The sequence below is a fragment of the Carcharhinus amblyrhynchos genome, chromosome 7, assembly GCF_965287045.1.
Source record: "Carcharhinus amblyrhynchos chromosome 7, sCarAmb.v2.hapA, whole genome shotgun sequence".
Taxonomy (NCBI): Eukaryota; Metazoa; Chordata; class Chondrichthyes; order Carcharhiniformes; family Carcharhinidae; genus Carcharhinus; species Carcharhinus amblyrhynchos.
Window position 1 is genome coordinate 11,504,444 of NC_137330.1, and position 15,451 is coordinate 11,519,894.

Genomic DNA, 15,451 nt, shown 5'->3' on the forward strand with positions numbered 1-15,451 from the left:
TGGGGGGCATATAACACACTGACTGCGAGTGCTCCACATTATCCTTTCAAACCTCACGTCATTCACTTATCGGGCTCTTTGTTTCTTGAACATTAAAAAAATGATCACAAAGAGTATGTAATGGACTTCGAGTATTAATTCGCCTGCTTGTGTAAATTCAATTGCTAATTTGTCTGATAATTACAGCCTTTCATCACCAACTGCAGTGAAATGCTCCTTTGCTTTGAGTTATGTAATACTTACATTAGAGAAACAGATCACGCAACACAACTGGCTGATATTGGTGTTTATGCTTCACATATTCTTCAGTTCGTTGTTTAATTTTATTCGTGTGTGGGACACGGGCGTCAGTGGCTGGCCAACATTTATTGCCCATCCCTAGTTGCCCTCGGAGGGCAGTTGAGAGTCAACCACATTGCTGTGGCTCTGGAGTCACATGTAGGCCAGACCAGGTAAGGACGGCAGATTTCCTTCCCTATCCCCCATTAGTGAACCCGATGGGTTTTTAAGATAATCGGCAATGGTCACCAATAAATTCCAGATTTTTTTATTGAATTCAAATTCCACCTTCTGCCAGGGCAGGATTTGAACCCGGGTCCTCAGAACATTAGTGGAGTTTCTGGATTAATAATCTAGCGATAAAATCAACAGGCCATTGCCTCCCCGTGTCCAGATTACCTTAAATGGTAATAGGTCGGCACGTGTTAATATTCTTCGTGCTGATTGGCCGGCTGTGCCGAATGGATGATAATGTCTGCCTTGAGTAAGCATAGCCATACATCACGAACGAGAGGGGCAGGACGGTGTGGTGTCCGTCGATCCTCTGATGTATCTTGCATGTCAGCGCACCTTCGCTAACCACTTCTCACCTGCTCCAGGCACTGGGCAAAGTACACTACCCAAAACCTCTAGGTCCATCAACTCTTTGAAGGAAATCTCTGAAACTGCTCTTTTCAGGACAGATTTGACATGGCACCATAAAATAGTCTTATTCAAAGGATGGAATTTTACAATCTGGTATCTGGGGGGCCCCGAGGGGGTGGGGGAGCCGCCGGGGTGCAGGGCACGTGTAAAATGTGGCGAAAAGTCGCATTGACTTTGGCAGGGCTGGAAGATTCCATTAGCAGGAGGGGCTGTAAAATTTCATCCAATGTCATCCCAGCGCTGGAGTGAGGCAACCATCTCATGAGCATAACCTCTAATTTTATCTCATATTCTCATTCTACGCTTTTAAAAATCTACTCTAACTCTCTGGACAGGATTTTCCAGCCGCGCTCGCCCCAAGACTGGAAAATCTGGCCAGTGGTCAACGGACCTTTGCATTGTCCATCCTGCTCGCTACGATCCCCATAGCGGGCAGGTTGGGAAAATTCCACCCTCTTTCTCTACACCCTATCTATGACTGTAACACCACATTCTGCACCCTCTTCACTTCTTCTTCCCTATATACTCTATGAATGGTATGCTTTGTCTGTGTTGCACAGAAACAATACTTTTCGTTGTATGCTAATACATGTGACAATAATAAATCAAATCCAAAAGAGTTGGTAGATTCAATTTTATAAGTCGACCATCAAATCTGTAAAAAATATTAGTGAACCAAATGGGTTTTCCTGACAATAGTTTCATGGTTATCAGTAGATTCTTAATTCCAGATTTTTTTTATGAATTCAAATTCCACCATCAGCTGTTTTGGGATTCGAACCCAGGTCCCCAGAACATTAAGCTGATTTTCTGGATTAATAGTCCATTGATAATATCACTAGTCCATTGCCTCCCCTATGGACATGGAAAAGATGTTTCCTCTGTTGGATGAATCCAGTTTGGGGGGGGAACTGTTTTCAAATTAAGGGTCCCCTATTAGGACAGAGTTGAGGAGAATGTTTTTCTCTCAGAGGGTTGAGTGATTTTGGAAGTCTGGTGCAGTTGGGATCACTAAATATCTTTAAAGTGAGGGTAGATAGATTCTTGTTGGGTAAGGGAATCAAAGATGATCAGGATAGATGGGAATGTGGGATGCGAAACACAAACAGATCAGCCTTGATCATATTGAATGGCGGAACTGGCTAGAGGGACTGAATGGCCTCCCCTGCTCCTATATCGTATGTTCACATATTTGTAACTGTGCCTCGGTTGGTCACTTTTCACCTCTGACTCATAATATTCCGTGTTCAAGTCCCACTCCAGGACTTGATGATGCACTGCGGACATTCTCTCTTCCACCTTCTTCTGTTGGGAAAAAGATACAAAAGTCTGAGGTCACGTACCAACTGACTCAAGAGCAGCTTCTTCCCTGCTGCCATCATTTTGAATGGACCTACCTCGCATTAAGTTGATCTTTCTCTGCACCCCAGCTATGACAGTAACACTACATTCTGCACCCTCTCCTTTCCTTCTCTATGTACAGTATGCTTTGTCTGTATAGTGCACAAGAAACAATACTTTTCACTGTATCCTGACATACGGGACAATAATAAATCAAATCAAAACCTCAAATCAAATTCCACCATGAGAATTCATCAAGCAACTCTTAAAGCATGTGGAAATCTTGTTTTCACTCCTATTGCTGAACCTGAGCATCGCGTTCCCACACACTGAGAGATCTTGCGTATTGTGATGTTACTACACCTTTAAGAATTTAAAAAACATGTTCTCTGTCGCAAAATGTTTGATGATGGCATTGTTGGAAGGAGAAAAACCCTGCGGACAAGGCAGGTGACAGGTTTTCATTTTCAGTTTTGTGAGATGGAATGTTAAAATCACCCAATCCCCCTCTCTTTCCCTGTCTCTTTTTTTTTGGAAATTCTGTTGGTTTGCTGAAAACAAGATCTTGCTTTTCTGAAGGACAGAAGTTTGCTATTTTTGGAAACCTGTCCTGTTTTCAAACTGCTTTGAGTTACAGGAGTATTTGACTGGAGCCTCACATAGAAAAGAAGCAATTCCTGTATCAAGTGAGCATTAACCTATGCTATATTAAAATTGTTTGAAGGGTTTTGCCTATGGAAGGGTTTGGTTTTCGATTGTATCGTTATTGGATATATTCATTAAAGGTTTCATTTGGTGTGGTTGTTTTGTTTTTGTTCGTAATTGATAAAAGTTCTTGCTAATTTTCTTACTATACATGTTAACTATATTCTTAAATAAAATTTGTTGATAAAATCTCCTTAGTGGGTCTTTTGAATCACACCCAAAGTAGAACATCTCAGGCTGATCATAGCCAAATTCAAGATGCAAAACTTTTGGTTTCGTAAAACACTTTGAAGTTTCTGACCTGAACCATAACAGTGTGTAGGGTCCATTCATTTGTTTGAATAGATGAGGGGGCAGCACTTGGTATGAGTTTTAAAATGATTATTTTTTATTGAACAAAATTTAATGAAACAATTAATATGACAAAGTGAGAAGAGAGCGAACTTGGAGGCTAGTTTAATAGCCAAGCCCTGTACAAAATTATACTACGATGAATGAAATCCAAGAACTGAATGAACTAAACATGTACTGAAATGAAACTATATTTCAACCCTGATCTCATTATCGGAATTGTTTCTCCACACGCTGTCTCCATCCGCAAAAACAGACCTTGCAGCTGCTATTATGAAAAGCTGTGTTTGCCTGCATTGTGTACCCTAAAGGAATGCAGTCAATTATTAGCAAATGCAGCATGCTTTCTGAGTTTTAAAATGTAGTCAAGTTAGCAGCGTTAGTTAACCCCTACAGTTCACCATTTAAATCTAATTGCATCAGCATAAATATCTTAAAATGAAATCTTTGTATAGACTGAAGCAAACCAGAGTAAACATACGTAGAATCCCTCAGTGTAAAAAGGCTTGATTCATGGTAAAGCTAAGATGAGCAGAGCAGCAGAAGAAGCTCATATCACAGCATCCACAGACACTCCTCGATGAAATTGGCGAGCGATCACTGACAGATATAAACAGTGCCTTTCAAGACATTAGGTGACTGAGAGTGTGCTGTGTAAAAAATGTGTTACATCTCACAAGATCAGCTCATAAATACATACAGAAATACAAAAAAAAAATCAAGATTTTATTATCCAGGAGGTGAAGGAACTTACTGGGACCAGGAATTTCTTCACCTCTTCCAGTGCGTGGCTCATGCGGGAATAAGCTTCTCCAGCAGGGACGAACACCTCGATGAGAACATGAAGATCATCTCCTAAGTGCGCATACTTGGCCTCTCCACTTTTTCGCAGTTCTTCTTCCTGGGTAAAGAAGAGTTCCAAAAATTTAGGAAGGATTCCGAAATGCAAAGGAGGAACTTTAAAGTTTTTCTAAAGTTTATTTATTCGTATCAAAAGTAAGCATCTACCCAGGGCATAATTGTACTGATTTCATTTTTTTATTCATTTGGGGGCATGGGTGGCTGGCTGGCCAGTATTTATTGACCATCCCCAGTTGCTTTTGAACTAAGTGGCTTGCTAGGCACGGTGGCACAGTGGTTAGCACTGTTGCCTCACAGCGCCAGTGACCTGGGTTTGATTCCTGCCTTGGGTCACTGTCTGTGTGGTGTTTGCACATTCTCCCTGTGTCTGTGTGGGTTTCCTCTGGTTTCCTCCTATTGTCCAAAGATTTTGGATTGGCAATGCTAAATTTCTCCTTAGTGTTAGAGGGACTAGCTAAGGTAAATACATGGGGCTACGGGGATTGGGCCTGGGTGGGATTGTGGTCAGTGCAGACTCAATGGGCCAAATGGCCTCCTTCTGCACTGCAGGATTCTGGGACTGCTAGGCCATTTCAGAGGGCAGTTAAGAGTCAACCACATTGCTGTGGCTCTGGAATCACTCGTAGGCCAGACCAGGTAAGGACTACAGATTTCCTTCCCTAAAAGGATATGAGTGAACCAGATGGATTTTTCTGACAATCTGCAACGGTTTCATGGTCATCAGTAGATTCTTAATTCTAGATATCTTTTATTGAATTCAAACTCCACCACCTGCTGTGCCGGGATTCGAACCCGGGTCCCCCAGAACATTAGCTGAGTTTCTGGATTAATAGTTTAGTGATAATACCATTTGGCCGTTGCCTCTCCAGTGTCGTGTTCAGATACCACCATGTGACACGAATTAATTACACTGAATAAAACATGAACACTGTGACCAATAAAGATTGTCACTTGCGAGCATTTCAGAATTGGAGATGAAGGGTTGTCCTGAATATCAACAGCCATACCCCCCTCACTCCATCTCTCTCTGAAATAGCAGCTCCAGTCTTTAAGTTCATTCATTAGTGTCACAAGTAGGCTTACATTGACACTGCAATGAAGTTACTATGAAAATCCCCCATCGCCACACTCTGGCGCCTGTTCGGGTACACTGAGGGAGAATTTAGCATGGCCAATGCACCCAACCAGCACGTTTCGAAACCAGAACATCTGGAGAAAACCCATGCAAACATGGGGAGAACATGCAGACTCTGCACAGACAGTGACCCAAGGCCGGAATTGAACCCGGGTCCCTGGCGCTGTGAGGCAGCAGTGCTAACCACTCTGCCACCATGCCACATGGTCACCAGTGGTGGAGTGATGCAAGCTGAAGGAGTTAAGAAGGGGAGGAGTGCAGGGATGACGGAGGTGGTCAACTTAGAGAAGCCGAGCACAACATTCCAAACGTGGGGAGAATTTTTACTTGCTCGAACGTCTAGCTCGCGTTTGAGAACTCCATTTCAGAGCATCTTCATTATAGATTCAGAAAGTGACAGAATGACACCAGATATTCTCTTATACTCTCCCTGCCAGATGATTTATTGAACAGGAAAAGAACAAGCGAGTTGAAGCGGTAGCAGAACAACCAGGGGACTGGGTTTCAGCTGACTGTGTCAGACAGAGCAGCACGGTGACACAGAGCTAGCACTGCTGCCTCACAGCGCCGCGGACCCAGGTTCAATCCCGGCCTTGGGTCACCATCTGAGTGCAGTTTTGGCCTCCTTTTCTGAGGAAGCATGTTCTTGCTATAGAGGAACCACAGTGAAGATTTACCATACTGAATCGTGGTGGGACTGACGTAAAGGGAGAAATTGACTCAGTTAGGATTGAATTTGCTAGAGTTCAGAAGAATGAGAGGGGAACCTCATTGAAACCTCTAAAATTCTAACAGGACTCGACAGAATAAACGCAAGAAGGACGCTCCTGATGCTGAGGGTGTCCAGACCCAGGGGTCACAGTCTGTGGATACAGGGTAGACTGCTTAGGACAGAGATGAGGAGACATTCCTTCACCCAGAGAGTGGCCAGCCTGTGGAATTCATTACCATGGAAAGGAGTTGACGCCAAAACATTGTGGGTGTGATTCTCCGGTCTCCAAGGCGTGTGTTTCCCAGCAACAGGAGGTGGGATTCTCTGGTCCGGCGCTGTCAATGGGAATTCCCATTAGTATCACTCCACACTGGCGGGAAACGCACGGGTGAGGGTACACTGCCAGCGGGACTGGAGAATCCTGCCCGCGTGAATGGCCAAAGAATTCTGGCCTGTATGTTTCCAACAGCCAGTTAGATATAGCACCTCAGGCGAAGGGGGTCAAAGGATAGATGTAGCGTGGTGGCACAGTGGTTAGCACTGCTGCCTCACAGCAACCAGGGACCCGGGTTCAATTCCGGCCTCTGTGGGTCACTGTCTGTGCAGAGTCTGCGCGTTCTCCCTGTGTCTGCGTGGGTTTCCTCCCACAGTCCAAGATATGTGGATTAGGTGCATTGGCCATGCCCCTTAATATCAGGGGGATTAGTAGGGTGATTAGGGGAATGGGGCCTGGGTAGGGTTGTGGTTGGTGCAGACTTGATGGGCCTCCTTCTGTACTGTAGAGATTCCATGATTTGGAGGAGGTGGGGAAGGCGGGATCAGACTATTGAGTTAGATGAATAGCCATGATCATAATGAATGGCGGAGCAGGCTCGAGGGGCCAAATGGCCACCTGTTTGCCACGTTTGCTGGTTAATTCACTGAATTTATATTCCATCAGCTGCTGTGGCAGGGATTTGAACTCCTATTCTCCAGAGCATTAGCTTGGGCCTCTGGATTACGAACCCAGTGCCATTGCCACTGCAACACCATCTCCCCCACGTTGGACAGGTCAGATGAAGAGAAGCTCACAGAGCCTGGACTGGGTATTGGAGAGCAGAGGGGTGGGGGAAGGAGTGGGCGCTACAGACGCAGTCTCACATGTGGCCGAGCCCCAGCACCGTAACTCATTTATTTAGTTTCCAGCGCTGTCATCCGCCTGTACTCCTTCCATTTGAATTTTCTTGAGCTGATTGTATATTTTACAAGTCAGACGTTTGTGCGCTTGACTGATTTGCTGTCAGCGCAGGATGTTTTTATACTTCATTACTGTCACTTTGAGCCTGGCACAGCTTAAATACAGTAATAGAAAAATAGATGAGCAGCAGAGAGTGAGAAATTTGCCAAGTCGCTTGTCCTATCAATAATATTTTATAGGCTGCCATCCTGCTGCAAACAAGTAACTACAAAGGGGAGAAAAACAGACCGCTTGGAGAAAACACCTTTTGGATTCCTTACTGGTGGCTCGCTCAGTCGTTGCGCTGACTGGGATGGTGCTGAGTCACCAGGGAAGTCCCAGGTTTTACACGGAATTGCCAACACTGAGTAAAAGTCACCCAGCTTAACCTGACGCTGGTGTTTCTGCCCCACGCGTACATTATCCCAATTTATTTCACCAAATTCAATCCACCACCCCAGTTCCCCTCTCTCTCATGCAGTTATCTACCCTTGCCTGAAATGGTTGAAGTTCACTTTATTGGGCAGCGCAGCGGTTAGCGCTGCTGCCTCAAGTGCCGGGGACCCGGGTTCAATTCCGGCCCCGGGCCACTGGCTGTGCGGAGTCTGCACCTTCTCTCCGTGTCTGCGGGCTTTCCACCGGGTGCTCCGGTTTCCTCCCACAGCCCAAAGATTTGCGGGTTAGGTGGATTGGCCACGCTAAACTGCCCCTTAGTGTCAGTGGAATTAGCAGGGTAAATACATGGGGTTATAGGGATAGGATCTGGTTGGTGCAGACTCAATGGGCCGAATGGCCTCCTTCTGCACTGTAGAATTCTATGATTAGCGTCACAAGCAAGCTTACATTAACACTGCAGTGAAGTTACTGTGAAAATCCTCTAGTCGCCACACTCCAGAAAAACAAAGGTTTGATCTTAGTTTGTGCTAATCACATACTCCCAGCCCGGATGTCATAGAATCACAGAATCCCTACCGTGCAGAATGAGGCCATTCAGCCCATCATGCCTGTTCGGGTGCACTAAGGGAGAATTTGATGCACCTAACCAGCACATCTTCCATACTAAGGGAGGAAACCAAAGATTCCAAAGGAAACCCACGCAGACACGGGGAGAATGTGCAGACTCCGCATAGACAGTGACCCAAGCCAGGAGTCAAACGCGAGTTCCTGGCGCTGTGAGGCAGCAGTGCTAATCACTGTGCCAAACGTATCGATGCTATTCACTCCAATGACTCCTCGTGGTAGCAAATTCCACATTCTCACCACTCCTGTGTAAAGATGCTCTCCCTATTAGCTTATAGGTTCCTGCCTTACATGCGGAGGCCTTGTGGCACAGTGTGTTACTATCCCTGCCTCTGGGGCAGAAGTCCTGGATTCAGGTCCAACCCCACGACTTAATGGCCGAGGAACGGGGGTTTAGAATGTGGTCAAACAGGTTGAAAATCAGTCTGCAAATCCTTCCCAACACGCCAATGACTGAGGGTGAGAGCATTGCGCAAGGATGTTTTGGCCTTGGAGGGAGTGCAGAGGAGGTTCGCTAGGCTGATACCAGAGATGAGGGGGTTAAACTATGGGGAGAGGCTGAATAGACTGGGTCTGTACTCGTTGGAGTTTAGAAGGATGAGGGGGGATCTTATAGAGACGTATAAGATGATGAGGGGTATGGATAGGGTAGAGGTAGAGAGATTCTTCCCGCTTAGAAAGGACAGCAGGACTAGAGGGCACAGCCTCAAGATAAGGGGGGGGGGCAGTTTAGATCAGAGTTGAGGAGGAACTTCTTCACTCAAAGGGTGGTGAATCTCTGGAATTCTCTGCCCATTGAAGTGGTGGAGGCTGCCTCGCTGAATATATTTAAGACACGGGTGGATAGGTTTTTGGTAGGCAAGGGGATTAAGGGTTATGGGGAGAAAGCGGGAAAGTGGAACTGATCCACTTCAGATCAGCCATGATCTTATTGAATGGCGGGGCAGGCTCGAAGGGCTGGATGGCCTACTCCTGCTCCTATTTCTTATGTTCCTGTGTTCTTATGACAGAGGTGGCTCGCCATTGCCTGGTGGTGGGACCTTCTGATCCCAGGGGATTGTCAGGGGGGTTTCCTATTGACTGCATCCCCCCCACTCCCGCCCCCCACCACTGGGATTTACTGTCCCTTTGCAAGTGCCTCCATACGGCTTTGATAATACAGAAACCAGAATTATACATCGTACTCCAAGCATGGTACAACCAAGGTTTGATCTTAGTCTGTGCTAATCACGTGCCCCCAGCCAGGTGGTATCAGAGGCTTCAAAGCCTCAGGGTTAGAAAGGGAGAGGGTGGAAGCCAAGGAACTGTTTTTCCTGGTCTATGTTCAGTGAACCATTATCTTTATTGATGTTTTGGCTAAAGAACAAGAGGAAAAGACAGTGAAGAGAAGAAGGGAAGTGATAGGCAAAGAAATAAAGGGCCAGAGTCAGATAAGGACCAAATGAAAAAAATAGTAGGAAAGGGAAAAGAAATGTTAAAAGTGCAGTGCCCGCCTTAAGATTTTGTACCTGAATCTTTGGAGCACTTGAAACAAAATGGATGAATTAGTTGCAGAGATAGATGTAAAAGGATATGATGTCGTTGGAATTACTGAGACATGGCTCCAAGATGACCAAGGATGGGAACTAAACATTGAGGGCTATTCAGTGGTAGGAAGGATGGACAGAAAGGGAAAGATAGTGGAGTTGCCCTGTGTCATATTAATATCATCTTTGATCAACAATGCAAAAGTCATTGGCGGGGATGGCATACAGACCACCGAACTGTCGCGGTAGTGTTGGGAAAAGTATTAGACAGGGAATCAGAGATACATGTGTTAAAGGAACACTCTTGGAGTACAATGTATAATTCTGTTTTTTTATTATTAAAGCCATATAGAGGCATTTGCAAAAAAGGACAGTAAATCCCAGTGGTGGGGGGCAGAGGGGGGGGTGTAGTCAATGGGAAACCCCCTGATAATGGTGGGATCAGAAGGTCCCACCACCAGGCAATGGCGAGCCACCTCTGCCACCTCAACATATGCAGCAGGCATGGGCAAAAGTTAAGATTTGACCACATAAGGTTGTTGTTGTTTCTCTTAGACTTTAATCTGCATATAGACTGGGAGAGTCAAATCAGCCACGGTGCAATAGAGGAGGAATTTCTGGAGTGCGTCCGGGATGGTTTCCTGGAGAAATACATTGAGGAACCAACAAGGGAGCAGGCCATCTTGGACTGGGAGTTGTGCAATGAGAATGGATTAGTTGGCAATCTAGTTGTGAGAGAACCCTTGGGGATGAATGACCATGATACGGCAGAATTCTTTGTCAAGGTGGATAATGATGTAGCTGATTCTGAGACCTGAGTCCTTAATCTCAGTAATGGGAACTGTGATGGTATGAGGCATAAGTTGGCCATGATGGACTGGGAAACATTGCTGAAAGGAAAGACAGTGGACAGCCAATGGCAGGCATATAAAGAACGAATAGGCAAACTCCAACACTTGTTTAGCCCTGTTTGGCCCAAGAATGGGAAGGGAATTGTGGCCAAACCATGGCTTACTAGGAAAATTAGAAACAGTATCAGGTTCAAGGAAGAAGCATTCAAATTGACAAGAAAAATGCAATAGGCCTGAAGATTGGGAGCAGTTTAAAATTTAGCAAAAGAGGACCAAGGGATTGACTAAGAAAGGAAAATTATAGTACGAATGTAAGCTAGCAGGGAGCATGAAAACTGATTGCATGAGTTTCTATACGTACGTGAAAAGAAAAAAGTTTGACAAAAATGAATGTGGGCCTCTTACAGTCAGAAATGGGAGAATTCATAAGGGAGAATAAAGAAATGGCCAAGGAATTGAATTCATACTTTGCTTCAGTTTTCACAAAGGAAGACATAAATAATGTACCCAAAGTTCTGAGAGAGACAAGTTTTAATGAGGAGCTGAAAGAAATCAACATTAGGGGAGAAATGGTTTTGGGTGGCACGGTGGCACAGTGGTTAGCACTGCTGCCTCACAGTGCCAGGGACCCGGGTTCGATTCCCAGCTTGGGACACTGTCTGTACAGAGTCTGCACATTCTCCCAGTGTCCGCGTGGATTTCCTCCGGGTGCTCCAGTTTCCTCCCACAGTCTAAAGATATGTGGGTTAGGTGGATTGGCCATGCTAAATTGCCCCTTAGTGTCTGGGGGGACTAGCTACGGTAAACACATGGGGCTATAGAGATAGGGCCTGTGGTTAGTACAGACTCAATGGGCTGAATGGCTTCCTTCTGCGCTGTATGATTCTATGAAATTGATGGGATTGAAGGTGGACGAATCTCTATGTGCTGATACTCTTTATCCCAGAGTGTGTTGACATGTACAGGGGAGATTTACAAGGATGTTGCCTGGACTGGGAGGCACGCCTTATGAAGTTAGGTTGAGGGAGCTGGGTCTCTTTTCCCTGGAGAGACGAAGGTTGAGAGGCGACCTGATAGAGGTTTATAAAATGTTGAGAGGAATGGATAGGGTGGATTCTCAGAGGCTATTTCCCCGGGTTGAAATGGTCGCTACGAGAGGACACAGATTTAAGGTGCGGGGAGGAAAGTACAGAAGTGATGTTAGGGGTAAGTTTTTCACTCAGAGGGTGGTGAGTGAATGGAATCGGCTGCCATCAGTGGTGGTGGAGGTGAACTCGCTGGGGTCTTTTAAAAGACTTCTGGATGAGTATATGGGGTTTTATGGGATTGGGGGTTATAGATAGGTGTTGATGTGATCGGCGCAACTCGTGGGCCGAAGGGCCTGTTTGTGCTGTAGTGTTCTATGTTCTATGTTCTATATGTGCATGGCAGATGCAGTGTAAATGTGGATAAATGTGAGGTTATCCTCTTTGGCTGCAATAACTATTGCTTGAACGGGTGTAAATTGAAAGAGGTGGATACTCAGCTGGACCTGGGTGTCCTCATGCAGCAGTTACTGAAAGTAAGCAGGCAGTAAAGAAGGCAAATGGTATTTTAGCCTTCATAGTGAGAGGATTTGAGTGTAGAGGTAGGGATGTTTGCTGCAATTGCGTAGGAAGTTGGTGAGGGCACACCTGGAGTATTATGTGCAGTTTTGGTGTCCTTATCTGAGGAAGGATGTCCTTGCCATAGAGGGAGTACAGCGAAGGTTTACCAGGCTGATTCCTGGGATGGCAGGTCTGTCATATGAGGAGAGACTAAGTCGATTAGGATTATATTCGCTGGAGTTTAGAAGAGCGAGATGGGATCTCATAGAAACTTATAAAATTCTAACAGGGCGAGTCAGAGTAGATTCAGAAACGTTGGTTAAATTAAATTGGTTTCCAGAGGCGTCACATCCAAGCTGGAAATCTGCAGGGAGGCACGTAACTTATGGTAGTACCAATTACCATATATTTTAAATGTGATTAGCAGGACTTGGGCTGAAGTCTCCAGGCTCGCTAGCCTCTCCCCATCCTCCTGCCAGAGTATTTCATTCCAGCAGGGATTACACTAGCTCCTCACCTTCAGCGAGCTAGTGGCCCAACCCCGCTGGAGTCACGAGGGGGGGCAATTGGAAACCCTCCCCTCCCCCCCAAAAGGGTCAGGTGGGGGTGGTGCCCCCTGAGCATTGGCACCTTGGCAGTGCCAGCCTGTGCCCCCTGGTGTGGGGAAGTCCAGAACTAGGGGGCCATAGAAGATAGGAGGTAAACCTTTTAGAACCGAGACGAGGAGAAATTCCTTCACCCAGAGAGTGGTGAATGTGTGGAATTCACTACCACAGAAAACAGGGGCTAAAGGGGTCAACGGAAGGAAGGGAGATCAGGATATTGAATTTGATGATTAGCCATGACCAAAGTGAATGGCGGTGTAGGATTTGAAGGGCCAAATAGCCTGTTCCTGCTTCTAAATTTCTATATTCCAATGGCTGGTTGGGATGACCTGATTTTTTTGTGGGGGAGGAGCGGAGGATGGGGGTAGGGGTACAATGGCCCGGTGATATTATCGCTAGACTCTTAAACCAGAAACTTAGCTGATGTTTCGGGGAGCCGGTTTCAAATCCCACCACAGCAGATGGTGGAATTTGAATTCAATAAATAAAAAAAATCTGGAATTAAAAATCTACTGACGACCATGAAACCATTGTTGGAAAAGCCCATCCGGTTCGCTAATGTCCTTTAGGGGAGGAAATCTGCCTTCCTTACCTGGTGTGGCCAATATGTGACTCCAGAGCCACAGCAACGTGGTTGACTCTCAACTGCCCTTGACCAACTAGGGATGGGCAATAAATGCTGGCCAGCCAGTGATTATCATGTCCCACGTATGAATAAAAAAGAAATTGGTACAGTGGCCAGCCATCCAGCTCCAGGACTCTGAAAATTGGTTACCTGTGTTGTTGGGTATGGCAGCCTCACTTATAATATCCAGGAAGGCAGCACCTCTGACCATGCAGCACTCCCTCTGTGCTGCACTGGAGTGTCAGCCTCTGTCCTCAAGTCTGGAGTGATACTTGAATTGAGAGTTTTGTGACTCAGGAGGCAAGGGAGAGATAGCAACTCAGCCACAGCTCACCCCCTAGATAATAGGGAGGCAGTAGCATAGTGACATTTTCACTGGATTTGGTAATCGAGACACCCAGGGGAACACTCCAGAGATGTGGGTTCAAATCCCGCCATGGAAAACTCATGTAAACAGCAGGGAGTGATTTTCCCATCCTGCAAAACAAAAATTAGCAAGCGGGCTGGAAGATTCCAGCGGTGTGGGATCTGTGCTGGGCATGCTGTCCCGCTAGCGCCTCCCAGTGCCAGATTTCCAGTGGCGTCACATCCAAAATCCACAGGGCGGCACATAAATTATGGTGATACTAACTTTAAATATGATTAGCAGGCCTGGGACAGAAGTTTCCAGGCTCGCTAGCCTCTTCCCTACCCACCCCCGCCAAAGTATTTTACTCCAGTGGGGATTACACTAGCTCCCCACTTTTGGCAAGCTAGCAGCCTGACCCTGCCGGAGTCAAGGGCGGGGGGTGCAATCAGGGCCCTCCAGCAGGGTGCCCCCTGGGTATTGGCAGCTTGGCAGCACCAACCAGTGCCCCTTGGCACTGCCAGGGGCAATCGGGGCCCTCCAGAGAGTCAGGTGGGAGGGTGCCCCCGCGTATTGGCAGCCTGGCAGTGCCAGCCTGTGCCCCCGGCACTGCCCAAGGGGCAAAGTACCCATGCCCAGGGGGCACTTGAGCAGTGCCAAGGGGGCTGGGCCTATGGGGACGGTGTTTTTGCGGGTGAGGTCTGATGGGGCCAAGAGGTGGGGCGTCCTGCTGCCACTCTGCAGAGGGATCGGTGTGGGATGGAGGGACTGCCAGTGGGGCGGGAGATTGAGGCTACGGGGGGTTGAGGGAGGCTGGGCCAGATGTGGTTGGGGGGGGGTGCCAGCGATCGGACCGCGAGAAGGGGGGGAGATGTCGGAGAGGGAGCGATCGGGATGCTGGCAGTGTGGGGGCCACCACGCATACAGTACCGACAGATCAGAGCATGAGTGGTCCGGTCAGTCCTATGCTTCCGACCTTTTCAGTGGGAATAGGCAACCCCCATTGAATGTTTCATACGAATCACGGTAGTTCACTCTGCATTGCACAGAGTGTGGGAGATTCATTGTGAAACTCCCAGTGAAAGCAGCGGGAGGTGATGGCCTCCAGGTATTATCACTAGACTATTAATCCAGAAACTCAGCTAATGTTCTGGGAAACCCGGATTCGAATCCTGCCAATGGCAACTGATGGAATTTGAATTCAATAAAAAAATTTAAAAATAAAAATCTGGAATTAAGAATCTACTGTTGGCCATGAAATCATTGTCGATTGTCGGAAAAGCCCATCTGGTTCAGTAATGTCCTTTAGGGAAGGAAATTTGTCGTGGCGGCACGGTAGCACAGCGGTTAGCACTGCTGCTTCAAAGCTCGCAGGGATCTGGGTTCAATTCCCGGCTCGGGTCACAGTCTGTGTGGAGTTTGCACATTCTCCCCGTGTCTGCGTGGGTTTCCTCCGGGTGCTCCGGTTTCCTCCCAAAGATGTGCGGGTTAGGTTGGTTGGCCATGCTAAAATTGCCCCTTAGTGTCCTGAGGTGCGTAGGTTAGAGGGATTAGTGGGCAAATGTATGGGGATGGGGCCTGGGTGGGACTGTGGTCAGCGCAGACACGATGGGTCAGATGGCCTCTTTCTGCGCTGGAGGGTTTCTA

At 46.9% G+C, this 15,451-nt stretch overlaps 1 protein-coding gene across 2 annotated transcripts in view; it reads right to left on the reverse strand.

Annotated features, from left to right (window-relative positions):
- Positions 1-15,451, reverse strand: part of khdrbs2 (KH domain containing, RNA binding, signal transduction associated 2) — a 361,507-nt gene that overhangs the window by 131,457 nt on the left and 214,599 nt on the right. For both annotated transcript variants that reach the window (XR_013886982.1, XM_080191957.1), the window contains exon 4: positions 4,076-4,222. Coding sequence is in view for 1 of the 2 variants with exons in the window: in XM_080191957.1 (XP_080048083.1) it covers positions 4,076-4,222 (147 nt within the window). In the remaining variant the exon portion in view is untranslated. The remainder of the gene's footprint in view (positions 1-4,075; positions 4,223-15,451) is intronic.